General features: G+C 37.7%; 1 protein-coding gene across 2 annotated transcripts; it reads left to right on the top strand.

Annotated features, from left to right (window-relative positions):
- Nucleotides 264–3,394, top strand: LOC18779137 (rac-like GTP-binding protein RAC2). Of its 2 annotated transcripts, XR_002270772.1 has the most exons (8): nucleotides 264–997; nucleotides 1,107–1,194; nucleotides 1,816–1,925; nucleotides 2,032–2,095; nucleotides 2,259–2,323; nucleotides 2,448–2,513; nucleotides 2,746–2,859; nucleotides 3,008–3,097. XR_002270772.1 is itself a non-coding variant. In XM_007213114.2 (7 exons), the coding sequence occupies exons 1-7, from the start codon at nucleotides 899–901 to the stop codon at nucleotides 3,104–3,106; spliced, it is 591 nt and encodes a 196-aa protein (XP_007213176.1). In that variant the 5' UTR covers nucleotides 270–898; the 3' UTR covers nucleotides 3,107–3,394. The 2 variants fall into 2 exon arrangements, 1 of the variants encoding a protein (XP_007213176.1); XM_007213114.2 differs by lacking the exon at nucleotides 2,746–2,859 and having other exon boundaries at nucleotides 270–997; nucleotides 3,008–3,394.

Raw genomic sequence — 18,970 nt, forward strand, 5'->3', positions numbered from 1 at the left:
TTAATAGCAAGTCGTTGATGTTCCGTAGCAACCCAATATCCACTTTTTACACTATATCTACCATGTAGATAGTTAACTTGAACGTTAAAACCATGTAGTGCTTTTCTCCATCAAAATAATCCGAAGTCAAACATACAAGCAAGATTAGATGGAATATGCAATCGACGGCTCCGTTAATTTCAATTTTTTTATTCTTTTTTGGATTTGTAGCCCCTTCTTCTTCTTCTTCTTACATGCATCGATGATGATTATTTTGTCAACTAAGCAATGTTTGTCTAGCTAAGTGAAAAAATGCCTTGATTTGCAGACCAGTAGTCTCAAGTTTAGACCCCAATGATATATATCTTGGTAGTGTTTGTGAGAAAACCTCCCTCCATTTTCGAACTTTGAAAAAAAAAAAAAAAGTACTAAGCAATATTATTTTTTGTATAGGTAAGTAAGCAATGTTATATTTCCACAATACTCATGATTAAACCTCTCCCTTCTCCCATACTTAACCAACTAACACTAGCACCAAACACCAAACTCCTCCTTTATTGGTCTTTAGCCTCTCTGGCCTCCCCTTAAAGAAACAGAAAAGCCAATGGCAATCATAGTAAAACAATAAAGCAGCAAAGCTAATGGAAGTGGGTGGTGTGGTGGTCCTCCCCTTATTAAATGTCACCTTGCCCTCCATTTCTATTCAAAATTCAAACTCAACCCAGCTCCCAGATCCCTAGCCTCCCTCTTCCTTCCTACTTCTCCTCTTTTCTCTAATTGCTCCACTTAACATTTTTTAACAGAGAAGTTTATAGTTGAGGAAGAGACGCAGCCGAGAACCTTGTGTCAATGGAAGTGGACAGAGAAGAGAGAAGGGTAATTTGGTAATTGAGAGCAGAGGGTGAGTGAAGCAAAGAAAATGAGCACAGCTAGATTCATCAAGTGTGTCACTGTTGGAGATGGAGCTGTTGGGAAGACATGCATGCTAATCTCTTACACCAGCAATACCTTCCCCACTGTAAGATTAAGCTTGAATATATGCTAATCAATGTTTCATGGTTATTTATTTAAGTTGTGATCTTTCCCTTTTTTTCTTTTTCTTTTTTAATTTTTAATTTATTTTATAGGATTATGTGCCTACAGTGTTCGACAACTTCAGCGCTAATGTGGTGGTGGATGGCAGCACAGTTAACCTTGGATTATGGGACACTGCAGGTAATTAAGTACTTGCTTTGCTTCTGTATGTGGGTGCTTTGTTCTTGATTACTTGCTACTGTGGTGAAGAGATTATCAAGGTCATATGTACTTGTTGAAGTACTGACCTAAACTACAAAGGAAAAAAAAGACTTGGAATAAATTTCAATTGAGTTGCTGCAATGAATCATTCTAGATGCTCTTTCTGATTTCATAGAAATTACAACAATGCATGCAATATTTATTGGGGGATGGGGAAATCAAAGACACGACCTCAGTTGTACGAGCGATTGTTGTTAACTACTAGAACTACAAACTCCTTCCCGTAAGGATAGAGATTCCAATGTTCTTTGTTCATATGCTTTGGCAGTTTCTGGCTCTGTCAATCACTATCTGGATTATTGAACATGTGGATTTTGCATAAATTAAGTGGTGTTAGTTTGATAACCTAACTGCTGAGAAAAAGAAAAGAAAGAAAAGAAAAGAGAGATTGTTTAGTTTGAACATCTGATTTTTTGAACCCGTCAATTTTGCATAAAATGATATGGTCAGTTTGACAAACTGACTAGAATACATCTGCTAAAAAGATTACTTGTATTTTCAATATGCACATGCTTATTGTCTGTGCTCTTCGGAATTCAGGACAGGAAGATTACAACAGGCTGAGGCCTCTGAGCTATAGAGGTGCTGATGTGTTCTTGTTGGCCTTCTCTCTCATCAGCAAAGCCAGCTACGAAAACATTGCCAAGAAGGTTTGTTAAACATTTCAATATTTTGATTTATTCTTTTACTTGTATTTTTGTACTCTCAGCAGTCAGAATCTAATATGCACATCAACTTTTATTGTTTGACACCCAGTGGATACCTGAGCTGAGGCATTATGCTCCAACAGTCCCCATTGTTCTTGTGGGAACCAAACTTGGTATGTGTTATTTATAGTAGATAAAAGTCATAAAAACCACAAAAGGTGCTTATAATATATATGTGTGAGTGTGTGCACGCTCGCGTTTCTGTGTTTTTGGTTGCTTGTGTGTGAGCACTAGAATTTGATCTTGATGTAATTCTGATAGTAATTTTGGCTGCAGATTTGCGGGAGGACAAAGAGTATTTGATTGATCATCCTGGTGCTACACCAATATCAATTGCACAGGCAAGTTACTTACACAATAAAGGGCATAGGAGTTGATTGTCTGTCCTCTTATCTTGCTTTCTAACAGACTACTTCCTACTGTCAATTCTTAAACTGTGAAATGTTCTTCAATGTTCTTAAGCAGGGTGAAGAGCTGAAGAAGGCAATTGGTGCTGCTGTTTATATAGAGTGCAGCTCCAAGACTCAGCAGGTTTGCTTAATTTCCTAGTGCTTATTATTAAATATAACACTCTAATTAGCTCATTATTTGAATTTGATCTGATCTTTAAAACTCCTACTAGGATTACACGAAAACTCAAATTATTTGGTTATACTTATAACTAGAACTTGATCTGATATCTATTTAGAATGCTGCTACATTTTCTCAGTTCTTATGAAAACTCCTTTTCACCAAGAGTTTTTTTTTTTTTTTTTTAATGTAGGGAATCCCTTTCATGTCTAAAGTCATGGAAACAGACTGTATTTTCTTTTGGTAGCAAATATCATGCAAAAGCCCAAAAATTCTCTCTGCCTGCAACTTTAACTGTGATTTAAAAGTATTGTTTCCCTTTACTCTGTTTACAAATGATTAACCAGGCTTTATATAGATAGTGTAGTTAGTCAATAATCATTACACTAATTAAGAATGTCAAGGCTGTGATCAAGTGCTCAAACTAACTTACTGTTCTCTGGCATGAACTTTAGAATGTGAAGGCTGTGTTTGATGCTGCCATCAAAGTTGTTCTGCAACCCCCTAAACCAAAGAAAAGGAGACGGAAGGCGAGGCATTGTGTGTTTCTCTAATTTTCATGTTACTTTTCTCTCTTGTAACAGCCACAGTTCCTCTTCTAAGTCCTCATACTCCTGGCATTTGTTGTTTTTCATTTTCTGCTTGTATTTTCCCTTATGTAATATTATTGTGTTCCATACTTCTTGTGGACTATAAAGAAGGCAAATATGTTGTAATCTCAGTGCTCAAACAAAGCAAGATAGCACTGGACTGAGGCAGATAGTGGTCTGTATGCCCTATATACCTTACAGAATTTTTAAAAAAAATTTCCCAGCTGTGAAGGCCACACAAAGCCCAGCTTACTATCCCTTTCTCTTTCTGTCTACTAGCCTCTCTGCCCCTGCGTGAAGCGCCTTTTTTCTATAATCAAATAGTGACTTGTCTTGAGTAAAGTATTAAAACAAACAGTTTTGCAACAAAACAGTAAGACAAGTGCGAAGAATTGTACGCTTTAAGATGAAGAGCGGAATACAGAAATTATATAAGAAAACTAGACAGAGCCTTAACCCACTGGCCACAACAAAGCAAAGATTATTTGAGTTTTGATTGGACGGGTGAAAGTTATAGAGAACCTCAATCTCTACCCCTTTGTAGTTTAGACTGTTGCTTATATTTGTAAAAAATAAATACCGAAAAAGAATAAGTGGCTATGTGGTTTTGTGCTATAACTTGAAAGAATGCGAAGCTAATACGATTGGGGGATTCTTAATTATTTTATTTTTTTTACCTTGTTTAATTTTTAACATATTAGTTTTTACTCTTTTGTTCTTTTTAAAAGAAGATTTTTTTTAAAATTCTTTGCCAACCAAGCCTAACACAGTAGAAAAGGGGCTTCACTTGTATATTAATGGTTTCATGTTCGAACCCCCATGATGGCAACTTAATAGTGTGTGTCTGTGAAAAATCTCCTCCCCATTATCGTTTTTCTTTTTGTTGCCAAAGTTAGAAAGAGGGAGAGGGAATTTCACTCACACATGTACCATGAAGGCTTGAACCCAAGATCACTTGGGAGCACACCAAACACCTAAGCCAATCCAACTAACACCTCATTGGTTAAAAGAAGATTTTTGAGTTAATAAGTTTAGTAAGAAATACATTCTGGGTTTTGAAAATATCCAAAAGTTTGTTTTTTTAATTTAAAAATTTTAGAAAATGTCACCTAAGCTTGGATTCTGAGCCTCTACATTTACACACAATGTATTTATCCGCATTTCGCAACATCTAAGTCATTCCAATAAGGGGCTTTGGTTTAAACTCAATAAATACTTTAATAATATGAAAGATAATAACATAATTTTTCCTATTCTAGATAAGGTCAATAACTAAAATATATCATCCAATTTTACAATAATGCAATAAAAAAAATCCTAAAATTACACACATTACCAATCCTGTTGTAAATTAAAGACATTATGTAGAGAATTGAGATAGAGAGAAGGCATAGAAGCCTGATATTTCATTGAATGTTTTCTGTCTCCCTTTGCAGGCAAGAGGGTTGCCTATTTATAGGCATGTTAAATGGCACCCGTGAATAAAAGAGAAGACATAATGATGTTTCTACCCAATTATCACTGTTCACCTTTTGACTATGTGGGCTTCACCCATTCTACTTTACAACACTCCCCCTTGGAGACCACATGTCCCTAGATTGGTTGCCTCATTAAAACCTTGCTTGGAAAAACCCAGTGGGAAAAAACCTAAGCGAAGGAAAAAGAGTACAACTTTATTTGGGACATAAAGGTAATATGCTCATGTTGCCTCGTTAAAACCTTGCTAGGAAAAATCCGGTGGGAAAAACCCTAGTTGAAGGAAAAAGAGTACAACGAGCATATGTCCTGTGTTAGAGGACTCTTGAATGCTCCCCCTGATTTTGCATGCTCCAACTTGATTTCTTGCAGAGTTGTCGTAAGCCGATGCTATGCACTAACTTTTGGAATGTACATTTCGGCAATGATTTAGTGAAGAGATCTGCCAGGTTATCGCTTGAGCGGATTTGTCTGACTTTGATTTCTTGACTCTTCTGGAGCTCGTGTGTATAGAAAAACTTTGGTGATATGTGCTTAGTCCTGTCACCCTTGATATGTGTATAGAAAAATCTTGCCAGTAAAAATCCAGTGGGACAAAAAACTGGTCGAAGGGAAAAAGAATACATAACCATGTGTAACATAAAATTCTGTGTATATTGACATGCGTGCGACACTGCTTCGTTAAAACCTTGCCAGGAAAAACCCAGTGGGATAAAAACCTGGACGAAGGAAAAAGAGTACAGTGTGAAAAGGTATTTATTGACAGCACGCTCCCCCCTGATGAATATCTCCCCCTGAAAACTTCATGACTAGCTTTTTCCAGTAAGCGACCATAGAGATTTCCAGAGTCCGCATATCTAATAACACTTGGGCTATTTATAAGTTCACTCAAAAATATGCCCGTATATGGTGTTGTGCTTAGATAGCATCAAATATGCCTCACATCATCCCAAAATGATGGTGATGGAATTGAGCTTTATCTGGAAAATACGATGTACGGTCCAATATACTTCCGGAAAATTCTGAAAGTGTCCAACGGATAATCCTCATAAAAATGCTTCAATACTTTCTTAGTATAAGCGAGAATCTCGTTGGCATAATGCTCGATCTTTGAGTCGAGACAAATATTTCTTAAGCTCTTCAGAAGCTTGAATGTGTTGCAAACATATTATAATCAATGTACTTACTGAGGCAATTTATGCACATTAGTATTAAGTACAGATTTTGTGCTTCAGGCACATGTCCTTCAGGGACTTGCTTCATGCAATTTCAATCCTTTCAAGGATTTTGTTTAAAGGGATTAAACTTTATGACACATTATATAGCTTTTACCCAGCTATTTATACATCTTTAGGGAATCGCTTCTGGCGATATGCTCCGTGCATTTAATAACCCTTAAAGATAACATGTTGGTCTCCGTAAATGTGCAATAAGGAGGCACAATAGAATCTGTAAATATGGAGAAAACTCAACATTCCTTGTTTCTGCCAGAAACACTGTGTCATACAAAGTAGGTATATTCCCTTTTATTCCGAACACTCAAATATAAATTTCAGTATTAACATCTTTTGGGGTTTGTACTGTGGGTTTGTTCGTTCACGTTCATTCTCACCTATAATGGAATTGCCTCATTCCATTTTGGCCAATAATATTGTCGACATTTAATAATTGAACGTGGTTCCAATCAACACAGCCCATTGATGATTTGAGTAGCTACTCCAAAACCAAAAATTGTCATTCATCAATTCATGATCCCATCATTCTCATTTGCATGCACATGCATCAATTATAAGCATTTCTTTGCTTTTGGGTACCCAAGCCACTCCAGGGGGCTGTTATTATGTGAGAATGTGGATTATAACCTCCAATGGAGCGTTATTTTACATAGGGCGTGGAAAATCTCCATTTAGGGAGTTGGAACATTTAGAACCCATATATCTGTCATGCTGCAGGCATGCCACAGATTAATACATACATGTCAATTAATTTATGGGACTTTAACCCATATAATTTGCTACGCATTAGGCGTGTACAATATCAATATTGACATGTTAAAGGATTGTCCTTTTGGGATTTCAATCCATATCATTTGCTACGCAACAGACGTGCATCATATTGATCACTGCTATACCCATATTCTGTTCTTATGGGACTTTAATCTGTGCAGTGTATTATCAATGTATCCAACTTGCAATCTGTAAAATTTACGTTAATAATTCATGGATACATACAAGCCATTCTTTTGGAACGGACTTATCTCCCCATTTGGTTACCTTTCAAGATAAAATATCAAATAAGTATATGAGTATAAAATAACACAAATATTGCTTACATCCTTAGGTGGGAGAAACTTTTCTCAAGTATCATTCAAGCTCGTATCGGCCCAGTAAATATAATGTAGCGCTTGATGATCTAGTTATATCCTGCAAGAGCAAAATCACAACTCTTTTCTCTGTCAAAAACAAATAACCCTCAGAGTTAGGATCACTTCATGGATTCTTTCTTCAGATGTTCATTCTAAAGAAATAAAATCTCTTATGAACAGAGAGTTACAAAAAGAGAAAAAATGCAAAAAAATTGTGATATTGATTGCAAGATAAGGTAAGCAATCAGGGAAGGAAGCTGGTGGGAGCAGACAATAAGCTCTCATTTCTCCTAGTCTAGAAGGACTTCCGGAGATTAGAGCATAAGATCGCCTTCACAGTTTCCTGATGTAGCGGAAACGTGATCATCCTGAATGGATGATCAGAGATAGTCTTGCTTCTCGGGCATATTGAGTGCTCACTGATAAGAAAAATAAGTAGATATCGCATCATTAGGTATGGTGAAAACTGGATGTCTTCTGCAAAGAAAATTTCGTTAGTAACACATTTATACACAAATATGAGGAATAGATAGAACCGGTGAATTTCAAATTAACCATAGGAAAATTGCGAGATTCTCGGGGTGCTTTTGAAAAAATAGCTCCGTGAAATCCGCAAAGCAAGATCGGCTTTTATGAAAATAATACTTGGAAACGCCGAAAGTGCCGACAAACATTAATGGAGGCCGCGTGAAGTTTTGGAATCTGAAAAAGAAAGGAGAATATGGGGATCTTAGATAATATTGGGATCCTGGAAACTGTAGCCATATTTCCTCCTATAGATATTGCCTTTGCAAAACTTGATTGGAGCAACTGCATTTCAACTCAACTTCCTTTATTTTCTGAAACTTTAGTTTTTCTAAGACTTTCTTCGAAACCTTCTTAAAATGGCTTCCTCTTCTTCCAGCCCAAATTATTTCAATTTAAATGATGCTCCCACAACAACCAGTGACGCCAAAGTTTGGCGTCCCTCCTTTGTATCCCAAAATCGTCATCTCACAGTTAATGATTTTGTGATGATGAATGATGCTACTGCTGTCATAGTAGCTAGGAATTTCATTACTCCAATGGATGAAATGCCGTTAACAGGGAGGTCTGAGGAAGAGGCTATTGATGACTCAATGGCTTTTAGCATTCAGAGTACTGCTTCTGTTTCTAACATGGCTGATCGTTTGCGTGCTAGAGCGAACGAGGTTCAGAAGCTAACAACTGAAAATTCATCTCTTCAAAGGATGCTTCATGAGTCTCAACATGAGGTTGAGAAACTTAAAGGAGAGAATAATGCCTTGTTGAAACTGGTGAGTTCGTACTCCGTTGATACACAGAGAAGGCTAGACATGCTGCAGGTCTCCAATAAAAGAATTTTGGGAGACCACGAGAGGCTTATGGCTAAGCTTAAGAGGCGTCGTCCTCTTCCGTCAGATGCTTCCAGAACATGATGTAATTTTATAGATTTTACAGGGCCTGCACCTTCATTGCAGGTGGAAAAATCTATCTGTTGTATGCTCCTTTCTTGTTATAATAATTGCACACATTCTTAAATTTGCACCTGTGGTTTTTATGTCTTTTCAAAATGACGGTTTGGAACCTTGTGCCTTATAGGTTCAAATAACCACATCGACTCTCCCAAATTTCATATTTCAACGTATGGGAGCCCGGAACTTTTGGCCTGGGCTAAACACAAACTCAGAATTTATTCGCTCTTTTCAAATGGACATGAAATATGAATTGAGTAAAAGCCATGATAATATCGCAATATAGTAGTGAAGAGCATTAACTACTATATACCCACAACCTCAAGTTTGGGATCTCTCATATATTTGAATCCATGTGCTTCCGGCCCAGATATAACAAAATATGTGGGGAGCCTCAATTCATCATTTGAGGTTTATATTGATATTATCCATTTCACGGTGTATTCTTAACAACCAGAATTCACAAAATATATTTCTTCTTTGAGGTGTCGATTATAACATAATCGAACTTTATTAAATTCATCATTTTCTTATGCCAAAGAAATATGTGGCATACCACAATCTGTAATAATACCTCAAGGGTTGTTCATTTAACTGTTGGAACTTTAGGTTCTCAACACTGTTAGATTTTGAACTTCAGGCCAAAATCACATATTCTCATGGTATGGACATTCAATCCCCTTAGATTTTGAACTTCGGGCCAAAATCACATATTCTCATGGTATGAACATTTTTACAATTTTCTGTACATATTTCTGGACTTCAAGCCCTTACATAATTGTCCATGTTTTGAGGAACTTCTGGCATCTCATTTAATTGCTCATCCATGAGTTTAAGGAATTGCAGGTTCCCTTTTGAATAGTGACGGTTTACCCAAAATGGTTAATATTTATGCATACGTCACTATTCATGTATCCGATACTATTCATCATGAATACGTATCCGATACTATTCATCATGAATACGTATCTATTCACGTGTACAGTACATTTGCCAGTACAGTTATTATCCATGTGTATGGCACTATGAACCAATACGGTACTGTTACATCATTAAGGAACCCCAGGTCCTTATTTACATGTCAGGGATCAAGGACCCTCAAGTCCAATCACATGTTTACAAATATAGTACCGGAGAGACTGCCAGCTCTCATATTAATATCATCATCAAGGATCTTCAAGTCCTGATGTAATTGTATGATGAGGATCAAGGAACTTCTGGTCCTGATCTGCATACTATAAGAAAACTCATCATACAGCACAATTAATCCATAAAATAAATTGCTGGTAAATAAATTACTGGTATGGACGATAAACCCGCACCATACTTTAAATAAATATAAATGTGCGGTAAAATAAATTCATAAATTAAATTGCTTGCTGTATGGACGTTAATCCCACACCATACCTTAAATAAAATTAAATGTGCGGTCAAGTAAATTCATAAAGTATGAGGGTTAATTCCACATCATACTTTAAGTAAAAGTAAATTTACGATAAAGTAAACGTGCTTGTATGGGCACTAATTCTGCTCCATACATTTAAATAAAAGTAAAGGCATGGACGATAAACCTGCGCCACCCTTTTAAATAGATACTGTTGTATGGGCAATAATTCTGCTCCATACATAAAAATAAAGGCGTGGACGATAAACCCGCACCACCCTTTTAAATAATACTGTTGTATGGGTAATAAACCTACACCATAAAGTAAATAAAATAAATGTGGAAATAAAAACCACCACTAAAAATATAAGAGGGTGAAACCGTCCATAAAATTACTATATATATGAATAAAATAGAGGCAATTATTTGTAAGTTCTTATTAAGACCATAATCAAATAATATTATATTATATTACCATCAACTTTTCATATATATATATATATATATTAGTATGGTCAGAAAAACTATGGCAATAATGCTAAAAGTTGCGGGAAGCTTTTCCATCCTTTTTTTTTTCATTGGAATCTTATCAATATCATGATCAAATAATATTTATTATATTATTATCATTTGTGAAAGACATCATGCTTGCCTCCCCAAATCAAATTCTTTCCACCTGTAATCTGAACTAACTTTGAATGTTAGCTAAGTATTAAATTGTGGGCAGATATTATAATAATATAATTAATGGAAGGAGATAAAGTGGGATGCAGAGAACTTATCCTCTGATTATTCTTGCTCTAGAGACGTGCAGTGGGTTTGCATTCTTCTCTGCTGCTAAGAAGAAAACCCCTGCAAAATCTGCGAAAACACCTACGGATTCTGCAAAGAAATCTAGTTCTACTTCAAAAAGAGGTGCAAGTGATGCCGATGGAGCTTCTGGCTCACAAACTAAAGCAAAGCGATCTACAAAGAAACAAAAGACTGAAAAGGAAAACCAGAAGGATGTCAAGGAAAAAGCCAGTGGCAAGAAACAGTCGAGCAAGTCCCCGGCCAAGGTTTCGGCAAAGGATCAAGGTGAAAAATGATAAAAGATCTGGGTTTCATCAGAGAATTCAGCTGGTATTGTTAAAGCGAATTCGTGCTGATAACGTGTTGTAAATTAAAGAGATTATGGAGAGAATTGAGATAGAGAGAAGGCATAGAAGCCTGATATTTTATTGAATGTTTTCTGTCTCCCTTTGCAGGCAAGAGGGTTGCCTATTTATAGGCATGTTAAATGGCACCCGTGAATAAAAGAGAAGACATAATGATGTTTCTACCCAATTATCACTGTTCACCTTTTGACTATGTGGGCTTCACCCATTCTACTTTACAACAGTATTTTAACAAATTCATTTAAAGTCAATCACCTTATCACACACACTCTTGAGAAAGGTTGAGACGCACTTTGATTGGTGGTGCGAAAACCAAGTATCAACAGATAACAAAACCCAAACAAGCCCTTAATTTAAGTTAAGAACACCAAATTACTTAAAAACCCTTAATTAAAACCAAGCCCCTAATTAATAACCACAATTTAACCAGCCAGCACCATTTTCAAACCTATAATTAACTTAGCCAAACCCCTAAATTCAAAGCTCTAATATACTACCAAATTTATTAGAAAACTTGAATTAATAACCTTATTAAAGCCAACAGGGTCTAAACTAATGGAAAAGTGCTTTAACTTGCAGACTAGCTAAAAAAACTTCAATCTACATGGCACCAGTGTGTGTGTGTGTGAGAAACCCCCTCCCTTGTAGTTTTATCACTTGTACTAAAAAATTTTAAAAAAAAACTAATGAAAAAAACCCCTAATACTTTATAATAAAGATCTTAGAGCATGTACAATCATACTCTTTATTTTTTAGTTAAAATTTAGCTAAAAACATATAAAAACTATTTTAGGAGCTCTCTATAAAATTTTAACTCCAATCATACTCTCTAGTTTAGGGGGTCATAAATACTATAACTCTTTTTTAATTGGTCCATCTCTATAAAAAAAAAATTATATAAAAATAGTTAGCAATAATTAAGGGTTTAAAAAACTCATAAAAAATAAAGCAACATTAAATTATAGAGAACTACTAGAAGTCATTTCTCTCTCCTCAGATTTAGGAGCTCCTACAAGTCACCCTATTTTAGGAGGTGGATAGGGAGCATGGTTGGAGTTGTATTTTTTCAATAACTCCCTAAAATTTGTCTAAGAAGGTGGTTTAGTGGTTTAGGAAGCCCATTGTAGATGCTCTTACATTCAAAACCTTAATATATAAAAAAACCCAATTCGCTTGATTGAAACTTGTCAGTTCTCGGAACCCAAGCCCCCTGTCTGATTTGTGTTGGCACACAAACTTCCACGTTTTCCAATGAATTCCTCTGCCATCGCTTTTAGACCACCAAAATTCGGCCAGGATGCTTTCGATCTCACGACATAACCCAATAGACATACAGAACACACTCATAGAATAGGACGGTATTGCCTGACATACTGCTTTGATGAGCACTTCTTTCCCAGCCTTGGACAGAAGCTTGCCTTGCCAACCATTCACCTTATTCCAAACTCGATCTTTAATAGCACGAAACAATTTCTTCTTATCCTTACTGACGATGGTAGGGAGGCCCAGGTACCGCTCATGACAAGGAACAATAGGCACGTTCAGGAGTTGACGGATATCTTCCTGCAACACCCTCGGGGTGAAAGGACTAAAGCAAAGAGCAAATTTTTCAAGATTGACCTTCTGTCCAGAAGTCGCCTCGTACACCCCAAAAATACGCTTCAACTCTAGAGCCTCAGTTGTCCCAGCGTTACAAAACAGAAATCGGCAAAGAATAGATGGTTAATGGAAGGAGCAGAAGGGGCAATAGACACACCCTGTAACCTAGTGTCCCTCTGTGCCTACTGAAGTAGAGCAGAGAAGGCTTCAGCCACAATAAGGAAAAGATATGGTGAAATCGGATCCCCTTGTCGTAGCCCTCGAAAGGGAATAATGAGCCCAAAAGGCCGCCCCTGAATTAACAACGAATAAGAGACAATAGTCACGCAACCCATAATCAATTGGATAAACCGAAGTAGGAAACCCATTGTCCGCATCATCTTCTCTAGGAAGTGCCATTCAACCCGGTCGTATGCCTTGGCCATATCTAGCTTCAGAATTAATTTCTTTTTACTTGTTTTCCCCATTCGCTTCAGACAATGGACAGTTTCAAAAGCCGCTAGGACATTGTCCAGAATCATCCGGTTTGGGATAAAAGCACTCTGGAACTCAGAAATAACCTCAGGTAGCACCTTTTTCAGTCTATTGGCAAGAGTTTTAGAGATAATTTTGTACAAGACATTACATAAACTGATAGGGCGATATTCAGAAACGCGAGTGGGAGAACCAACTTTTGGAATCAAAGCCACCAGAGTATGGTTGAACTCGTTGACACCATTGCTGCCATTTAAAACCTTCAGACACAAATCACTAACATCCTGACCCACAATGTCCCAATATCGTTGATAAAATAGGGCGGGCATACCATCTGGACCTGGAGCTTTCGATGGGCCAATGGATTTAAGGGCTATTTCAACTTCAGCTCTAGAGTACGGGAGAAGCACATTTTGGTAAGAGCTTGAGGACCCTCGCGCCTGGACGGCATTAAATAACTCCGCATCAGTAGCTCTAGTATCCGACTTTAAAATGCTAGTAAAAAACTCCACAAAAACTCCCCCTATTTGATCATAGTCCCATTGCCACCAATTACGATCATCTAGAATCCCAACAAGGGCATTTGTCTTCTTGCGACTTGTGGCTTGCTTATGAAAAAAGAATGTGTTACGATCTCCATGGTGAAGCCAATTGACCCGCGATCTCTGTTGCTAATAGATTTCTTCATGTTCAAGACACTTATCAAGCTCAGTTTTGACCAGGGTACAGGTATGAAAAGTCTGTATCGACGGCGCTTCCGACTAGAGATTTGCCAGCCTCACCTGTAGTTCTTTAACTTTCTTGGGAACTTGACCAAACTTCCTGGCACTCCAACGCATCAAGTTGTTTGCACATTTAGCTAAATTATGAATGGGTGACACTGTATTCTGCCAGGTTTGACGAACAACCTCACTGCAATCAACTTCAATAGTTCATGCCTCCTTAAACTAAAAACGCCGATGACCTCTAGAAAGTCTATCATTGGCACCCTGCGGATTGTCAGGTGCAACAAGAATTGGATGGTGGTTAAAGGAGAAAGAAACTAAGTGATGGGACGTGAAGTTGCCCCAGCTTTGCAGTAATGCTAAATTTCCAAAACCTCTATCCAGCCGAGCCTGCACATTAGCTGCATCCTTCCTTTTATTGCTCCATGTGAAAGCGTAAGTTGTGAACTCAAACTAAAACAAACCACAATTTGAAATGGCATGTTTAAAGTCCTCCATCTGCGCATCACTTCTCAAGCGACTCCCACTCTTCTCATGACATTCCATGACCTCGTTTAAGTCCCCACAACACAGCCAGGGCCCAGTACCCACCCTACACAAATGCCTCAGTAGCTCCCAAGAATGGTGACGCTGGGTGTGGTCATGATGTCCATAGAACCCAGTCACTCTAATAGACTCAAAAGTGGCCAAAGTAACCCGAACATCTATATGTCCTGGAGAGGAAGAGAGCAGATCAATCTGTATCCCCGATCGTCAGAGTAGACATAACCCTCCTGAAAAACCAACACGGGGAACACAAACCACCCCACCAACACCTAACCTTGTATGAAACTTTCCCATCTGTACCGTAGTCATCCGCGTTTCAGTTAAGAAAATCACATCTGGCCTCTTATCCTGAAGAAAGCTCTTCAAGTCATGGAACATTCGTCGGTTGCCAAGCCCCTAAACAGTCCAACTGAACACTAACATTGAGACTGGGAATTGAGAGAGACTTGAAAAGAGAAGAAGCGGACATGGCACGACATGAAGCATTTGCAATTCAACAGTAGCAAGCACAAGAAAAAGACATGGAGCATAGAGAGATGAAAATCATGGCCATGGATACGAGCCATATGTCTCTTGAAACAAAGGCCTATTGGAAGCTAAAACGAAGGGATGTGATGAGAAGAAAACTTTTCCATGACGACTGACCTAGCAATACGGATTGGTTAAATGATCAAAACCATTAGGTTGTATTGAAAGATTTGCCATATGTATTAATTTGTTGTATTGTTTCCTTTTTGTTCAATAAAAAAAGCATTAAATAATATGACTATTTATTAAAAACATTTGCACATCAAAACAAAGATTAATTAAAAACAAACCTTAATTTATTGCAAACAACACACAAAACAAACCATACTTAAAAGCATAATAAATAAATAAAGCATAATTCTAAAAAACACCACACAAAAAATAAAGCATAATTCCAAACAAAGCACTAATCTTGACTTCATCCACTGTGATTGCCTTTCATCTCCACAAGTGCTCGATCAAGTCAACTTGACGTCTCTCGTGAACATATGAAGATTGTATTTCTTGATAACGATCAATCATGGGGTTGTTGTATCGACCATCCCGAATTAACGGTTCGGGCTCCATTGGTTGTCCATTTGGCCCCATCAGCCTTTCATATATTCTTGTCAACACCGTGTTCATGGGATCAGGTTCAAACACCTCTAGAGCATCATAATCATACTCACCCTCCACAATCATGTTGTAGAGGATGATGCAAGTTATCATAATGCTCCGCAGCACCTCCTCATCAAGCATCCGAGCAGCACCCCTAATAATACCCCAACGAGCTTGCAAGATACCGAAACACCGTTCCTGTAAACTTCTTGAAAGGCAGCAAAGCTTTTTTCCTTCTCAGATTGGGGATTCGAAATTGTTTTCACGAATGTCGTCCACCTAGGATAAATTCCATCGGCAAGATAGTATGCACTAGAGTATACGGTATTGTTGATTTGGTACGTGAGCTGGGAGGAATGACCTTGCAATACATCGTCGAACACCGGGGATTGACCAAGGACATTGAGGTCATTCTGAGATCCGGCAACTCCGAAGAAGTCATGCCAAACCTAATAGTCGAATGAAGCTACAACCTCCAAAATTATACTTTTTTGGCCCTTTCGATTCCCATAGTTCCTAGCCAAGCAGTTGGACAATTCTTCCACAGCCAGTGCATGCAATCGATGCTTCCAATCATTCATGGGAAACCTCAAGCCTCACCTTTTTGTAGAAGCCTTTGCAGGTCCCTAGGCCTAGGTTTGCGAAGGTATTCCCTCGTGTACAAATTTTCTACTGCATCATAGAATCTCACCAAGCACTCTAGGATAGTTGATTTTCTCATCCTTGAAATCTCATCCACCTGCTCTACAAATGCCCCATAAGTAAGCATCTGCTAAGCAGCTGTAAGTTTTTGCTCAGGGAGAAGACCCAAAACTCCAACAGCATCATACTTCTGAATAAAGTATGTGTCATAATTACAAATATCATGCATGATTTTTTAGAACAAATGTGGCTACATTCTATATCTCTGTCGAACCTTAGAAACAGGATATAACGAATTTGGGATAAAGTAATCTTCCAAGAGATTCTTACCCCGAGACTTCCTATGTCTGTCCACATTCGGGGCACAATGACGGCGGTGTTGCCTTGATTGATTAAGCATACACACCACTACTACAAGCATTTCTTCCTCTTCTTCATCAGCCTCCCAATCTTCATCAGCACGTCTGTGCCAGATTTCTTCCTCTTCTTACTGTTGCCGCTCCAACACCCTCCTCAAGTTTGACATTGAGAGTAGAATATGTTTTGTAAAATTTGAGAAATGAAGGAATATATAAGATATGGTGTGAGAGATATGAGTTGATGGTGTAGTTTTATAGAGGGATTCAGAAGATAGATATGACACATGGCGCAATTTTAGAGGGTGAAAATCTTATATGAAATCTGAGATTATAATTTTTTTTAAATATCTGAAAATCTTATCTGACATGAGATACGCGGCGCAATTTTAGATGGTGAAAATCTTATCTGAAATATGAGATTATAATTTTTTTTAAATATCTGAAAATCTTATCTGACATGGGACACGTGGCGCAATTTTAGAGGGTGAAAATAAATATAATATTGTAATTTTTTTTAATGAATGTCCAAAAATTTTATCTGGAATAAGACACGTGGCAACCGAGATTTTCATCCAAAAATCTTTTCTGAAAAATGATGGACACATTGCAACCAAAAATCTTATCCGAAAATGTTATTTGAAATTTTATGTGATAATTTTATAATAAATAGTGACATATGGCAACCGAAAATATTATCTGAAAAGCTTATCAAAATTAATGGTTTAAAGTATAAAAAAAAATAGGAAATAAAGTATAATAAATAGTAATTGCCTTAGCCCTAGCCTTTTAGAGTGGAACCAAAAAAGGCAAGGTTGTCACTATTCACGTGAATAGTAGCAATCATTGCCTTGCCCTTGCCTTAGCCTTTTGGGGTGGACATGCTCTTATGCAAATTAAATTCATAATCAAAACTTATGCAAAAGAGTATAGAATTGCAGGCTAATTCGGTGGGAGGAAATCAAAACAATAAACTCAAGAACCAAGAGTTAATACACCCCCACATAACACGTTATCTTGTAAATAAGGGTAGTTTTGGAATCTGAAAAATATAATAAATCAGATTATAAATTATGTTAGGTAACTTGTTTAGTTGGATTCTAGTTATGGGTATTATTTGAAAAAATTGGGTATTTTAAATAGAAAAATAAAGGGAAGGGTTGTTGGTGATTTAAAATGAATTTTATGGGTCTAAGCTCAATGTACTATAATAAAATTAAAATTAATGGATGTATGGATTTTCGGGAGTTGGGTAGTTTCAACCATGCCCTGTTATGCAAGCAAGGGTGGCGCCTGTTGGAGTTCCCCAATTCATTGGCAGCTTGTATGCTCAAACCACGGTACTTCCTCGATACAGATTTCTTACAAGCTTCCCATGGTGATTACCCATCTTTTACGTGGCTGTCCATCTTGTGGGGACGTGAACTGTTACAACTTGGCCTCCATTTGCACATTGGCGACGGACGGTTGGTTCGAATTTATGGAGATTCTTGGATTCCACATGCCCGTGTGTTTACAAACCATTGCTATAGGACTGTCTGCTCTGCATAGGACAAACATTATACTTGAGAAGACATCAATTTCAATCCAAATACTTAATTTTGTCCAGTCCTAGTCGCAGCAGTTACAGGTGGGATGGGATAGTCATGGTATATGGTCCTAACAGCAACGGGCCTCGATCGTTTTCAGTCATGGGCCATTTTAGATCCTGATGCTCGAGTGTCTGAACTACTCACCGCCAGCGGAGGTTGGGATATACCAAAGATTTATCAAGTTTTCAATTTTCTCGAGGAAGAGCTTATTATTTCTATTCCTATCTCTAATTTTAATTTGGATAGAAGGATGTGACACTTTACATCGAATGGTACATACAGTGTAAAAAGTAGATATTGGGTTGCTACTGATGTTGTTTATTCTCCCATCAAGGGATGTACTTTATCGGCTCAGGCTGATCACTGATGTTGTTTGTTTTCGTTGCCTTACAGCTCTTGAAACATCCACCCATGCTATGTTTGATTGTGACAGCAGTCGGCAAGTCTGGGAGGGGGTGGGGCTTTCTGTTATGCCTCTTATGTTCATAAAGTCATGAGCCGAAATCTCTACTTGTAGCGGCGCTGGAGGTGTTCTCTAGGGACCAATTACCCGTATTTGCAATTACAGTTTGGATGTTATGAAATGAGCGCAATGCTATTTTATTTGGTTATAATCCAACTTTCCTAGGTAGATTGCTGGAACAGTTAAAGGAGCTATGATGCTTAGGTTAAACGTATAACTGAATGTCATAATAGGAGTTCCGAGTTCCCCCATGCCAACTATTACGGTACGGTGGCAGCCTCCCCTAATGGTTTTTTAAAACTAAATGTGGATGAGGTTGTAGATATGAAAGATGGATCCAAGGGGGTTGGTTTTGTGGTTCGTGATCCCAATGGTGAATTAACTTGGAGCTGTGGCTATGCGAGCTCCTGGCATGGTGTATATCCATGCCACAGAGCTCTACACCCTGTTTG

This window comes from Prunus persica, chromosome G3, assembly GCF_000346465.2.
Source record: "Prunus persica cultivar Lovell chromosome G3, Prunus_persica_NCBIv2, whole genome shotgun sequence".
Taxonomy (NCBI): Eukaryota; Viridiplantae; Streptophyta; class Magnoliopsida; order Rosales; family Rosaceae; genus Prunus; species Prunus persica.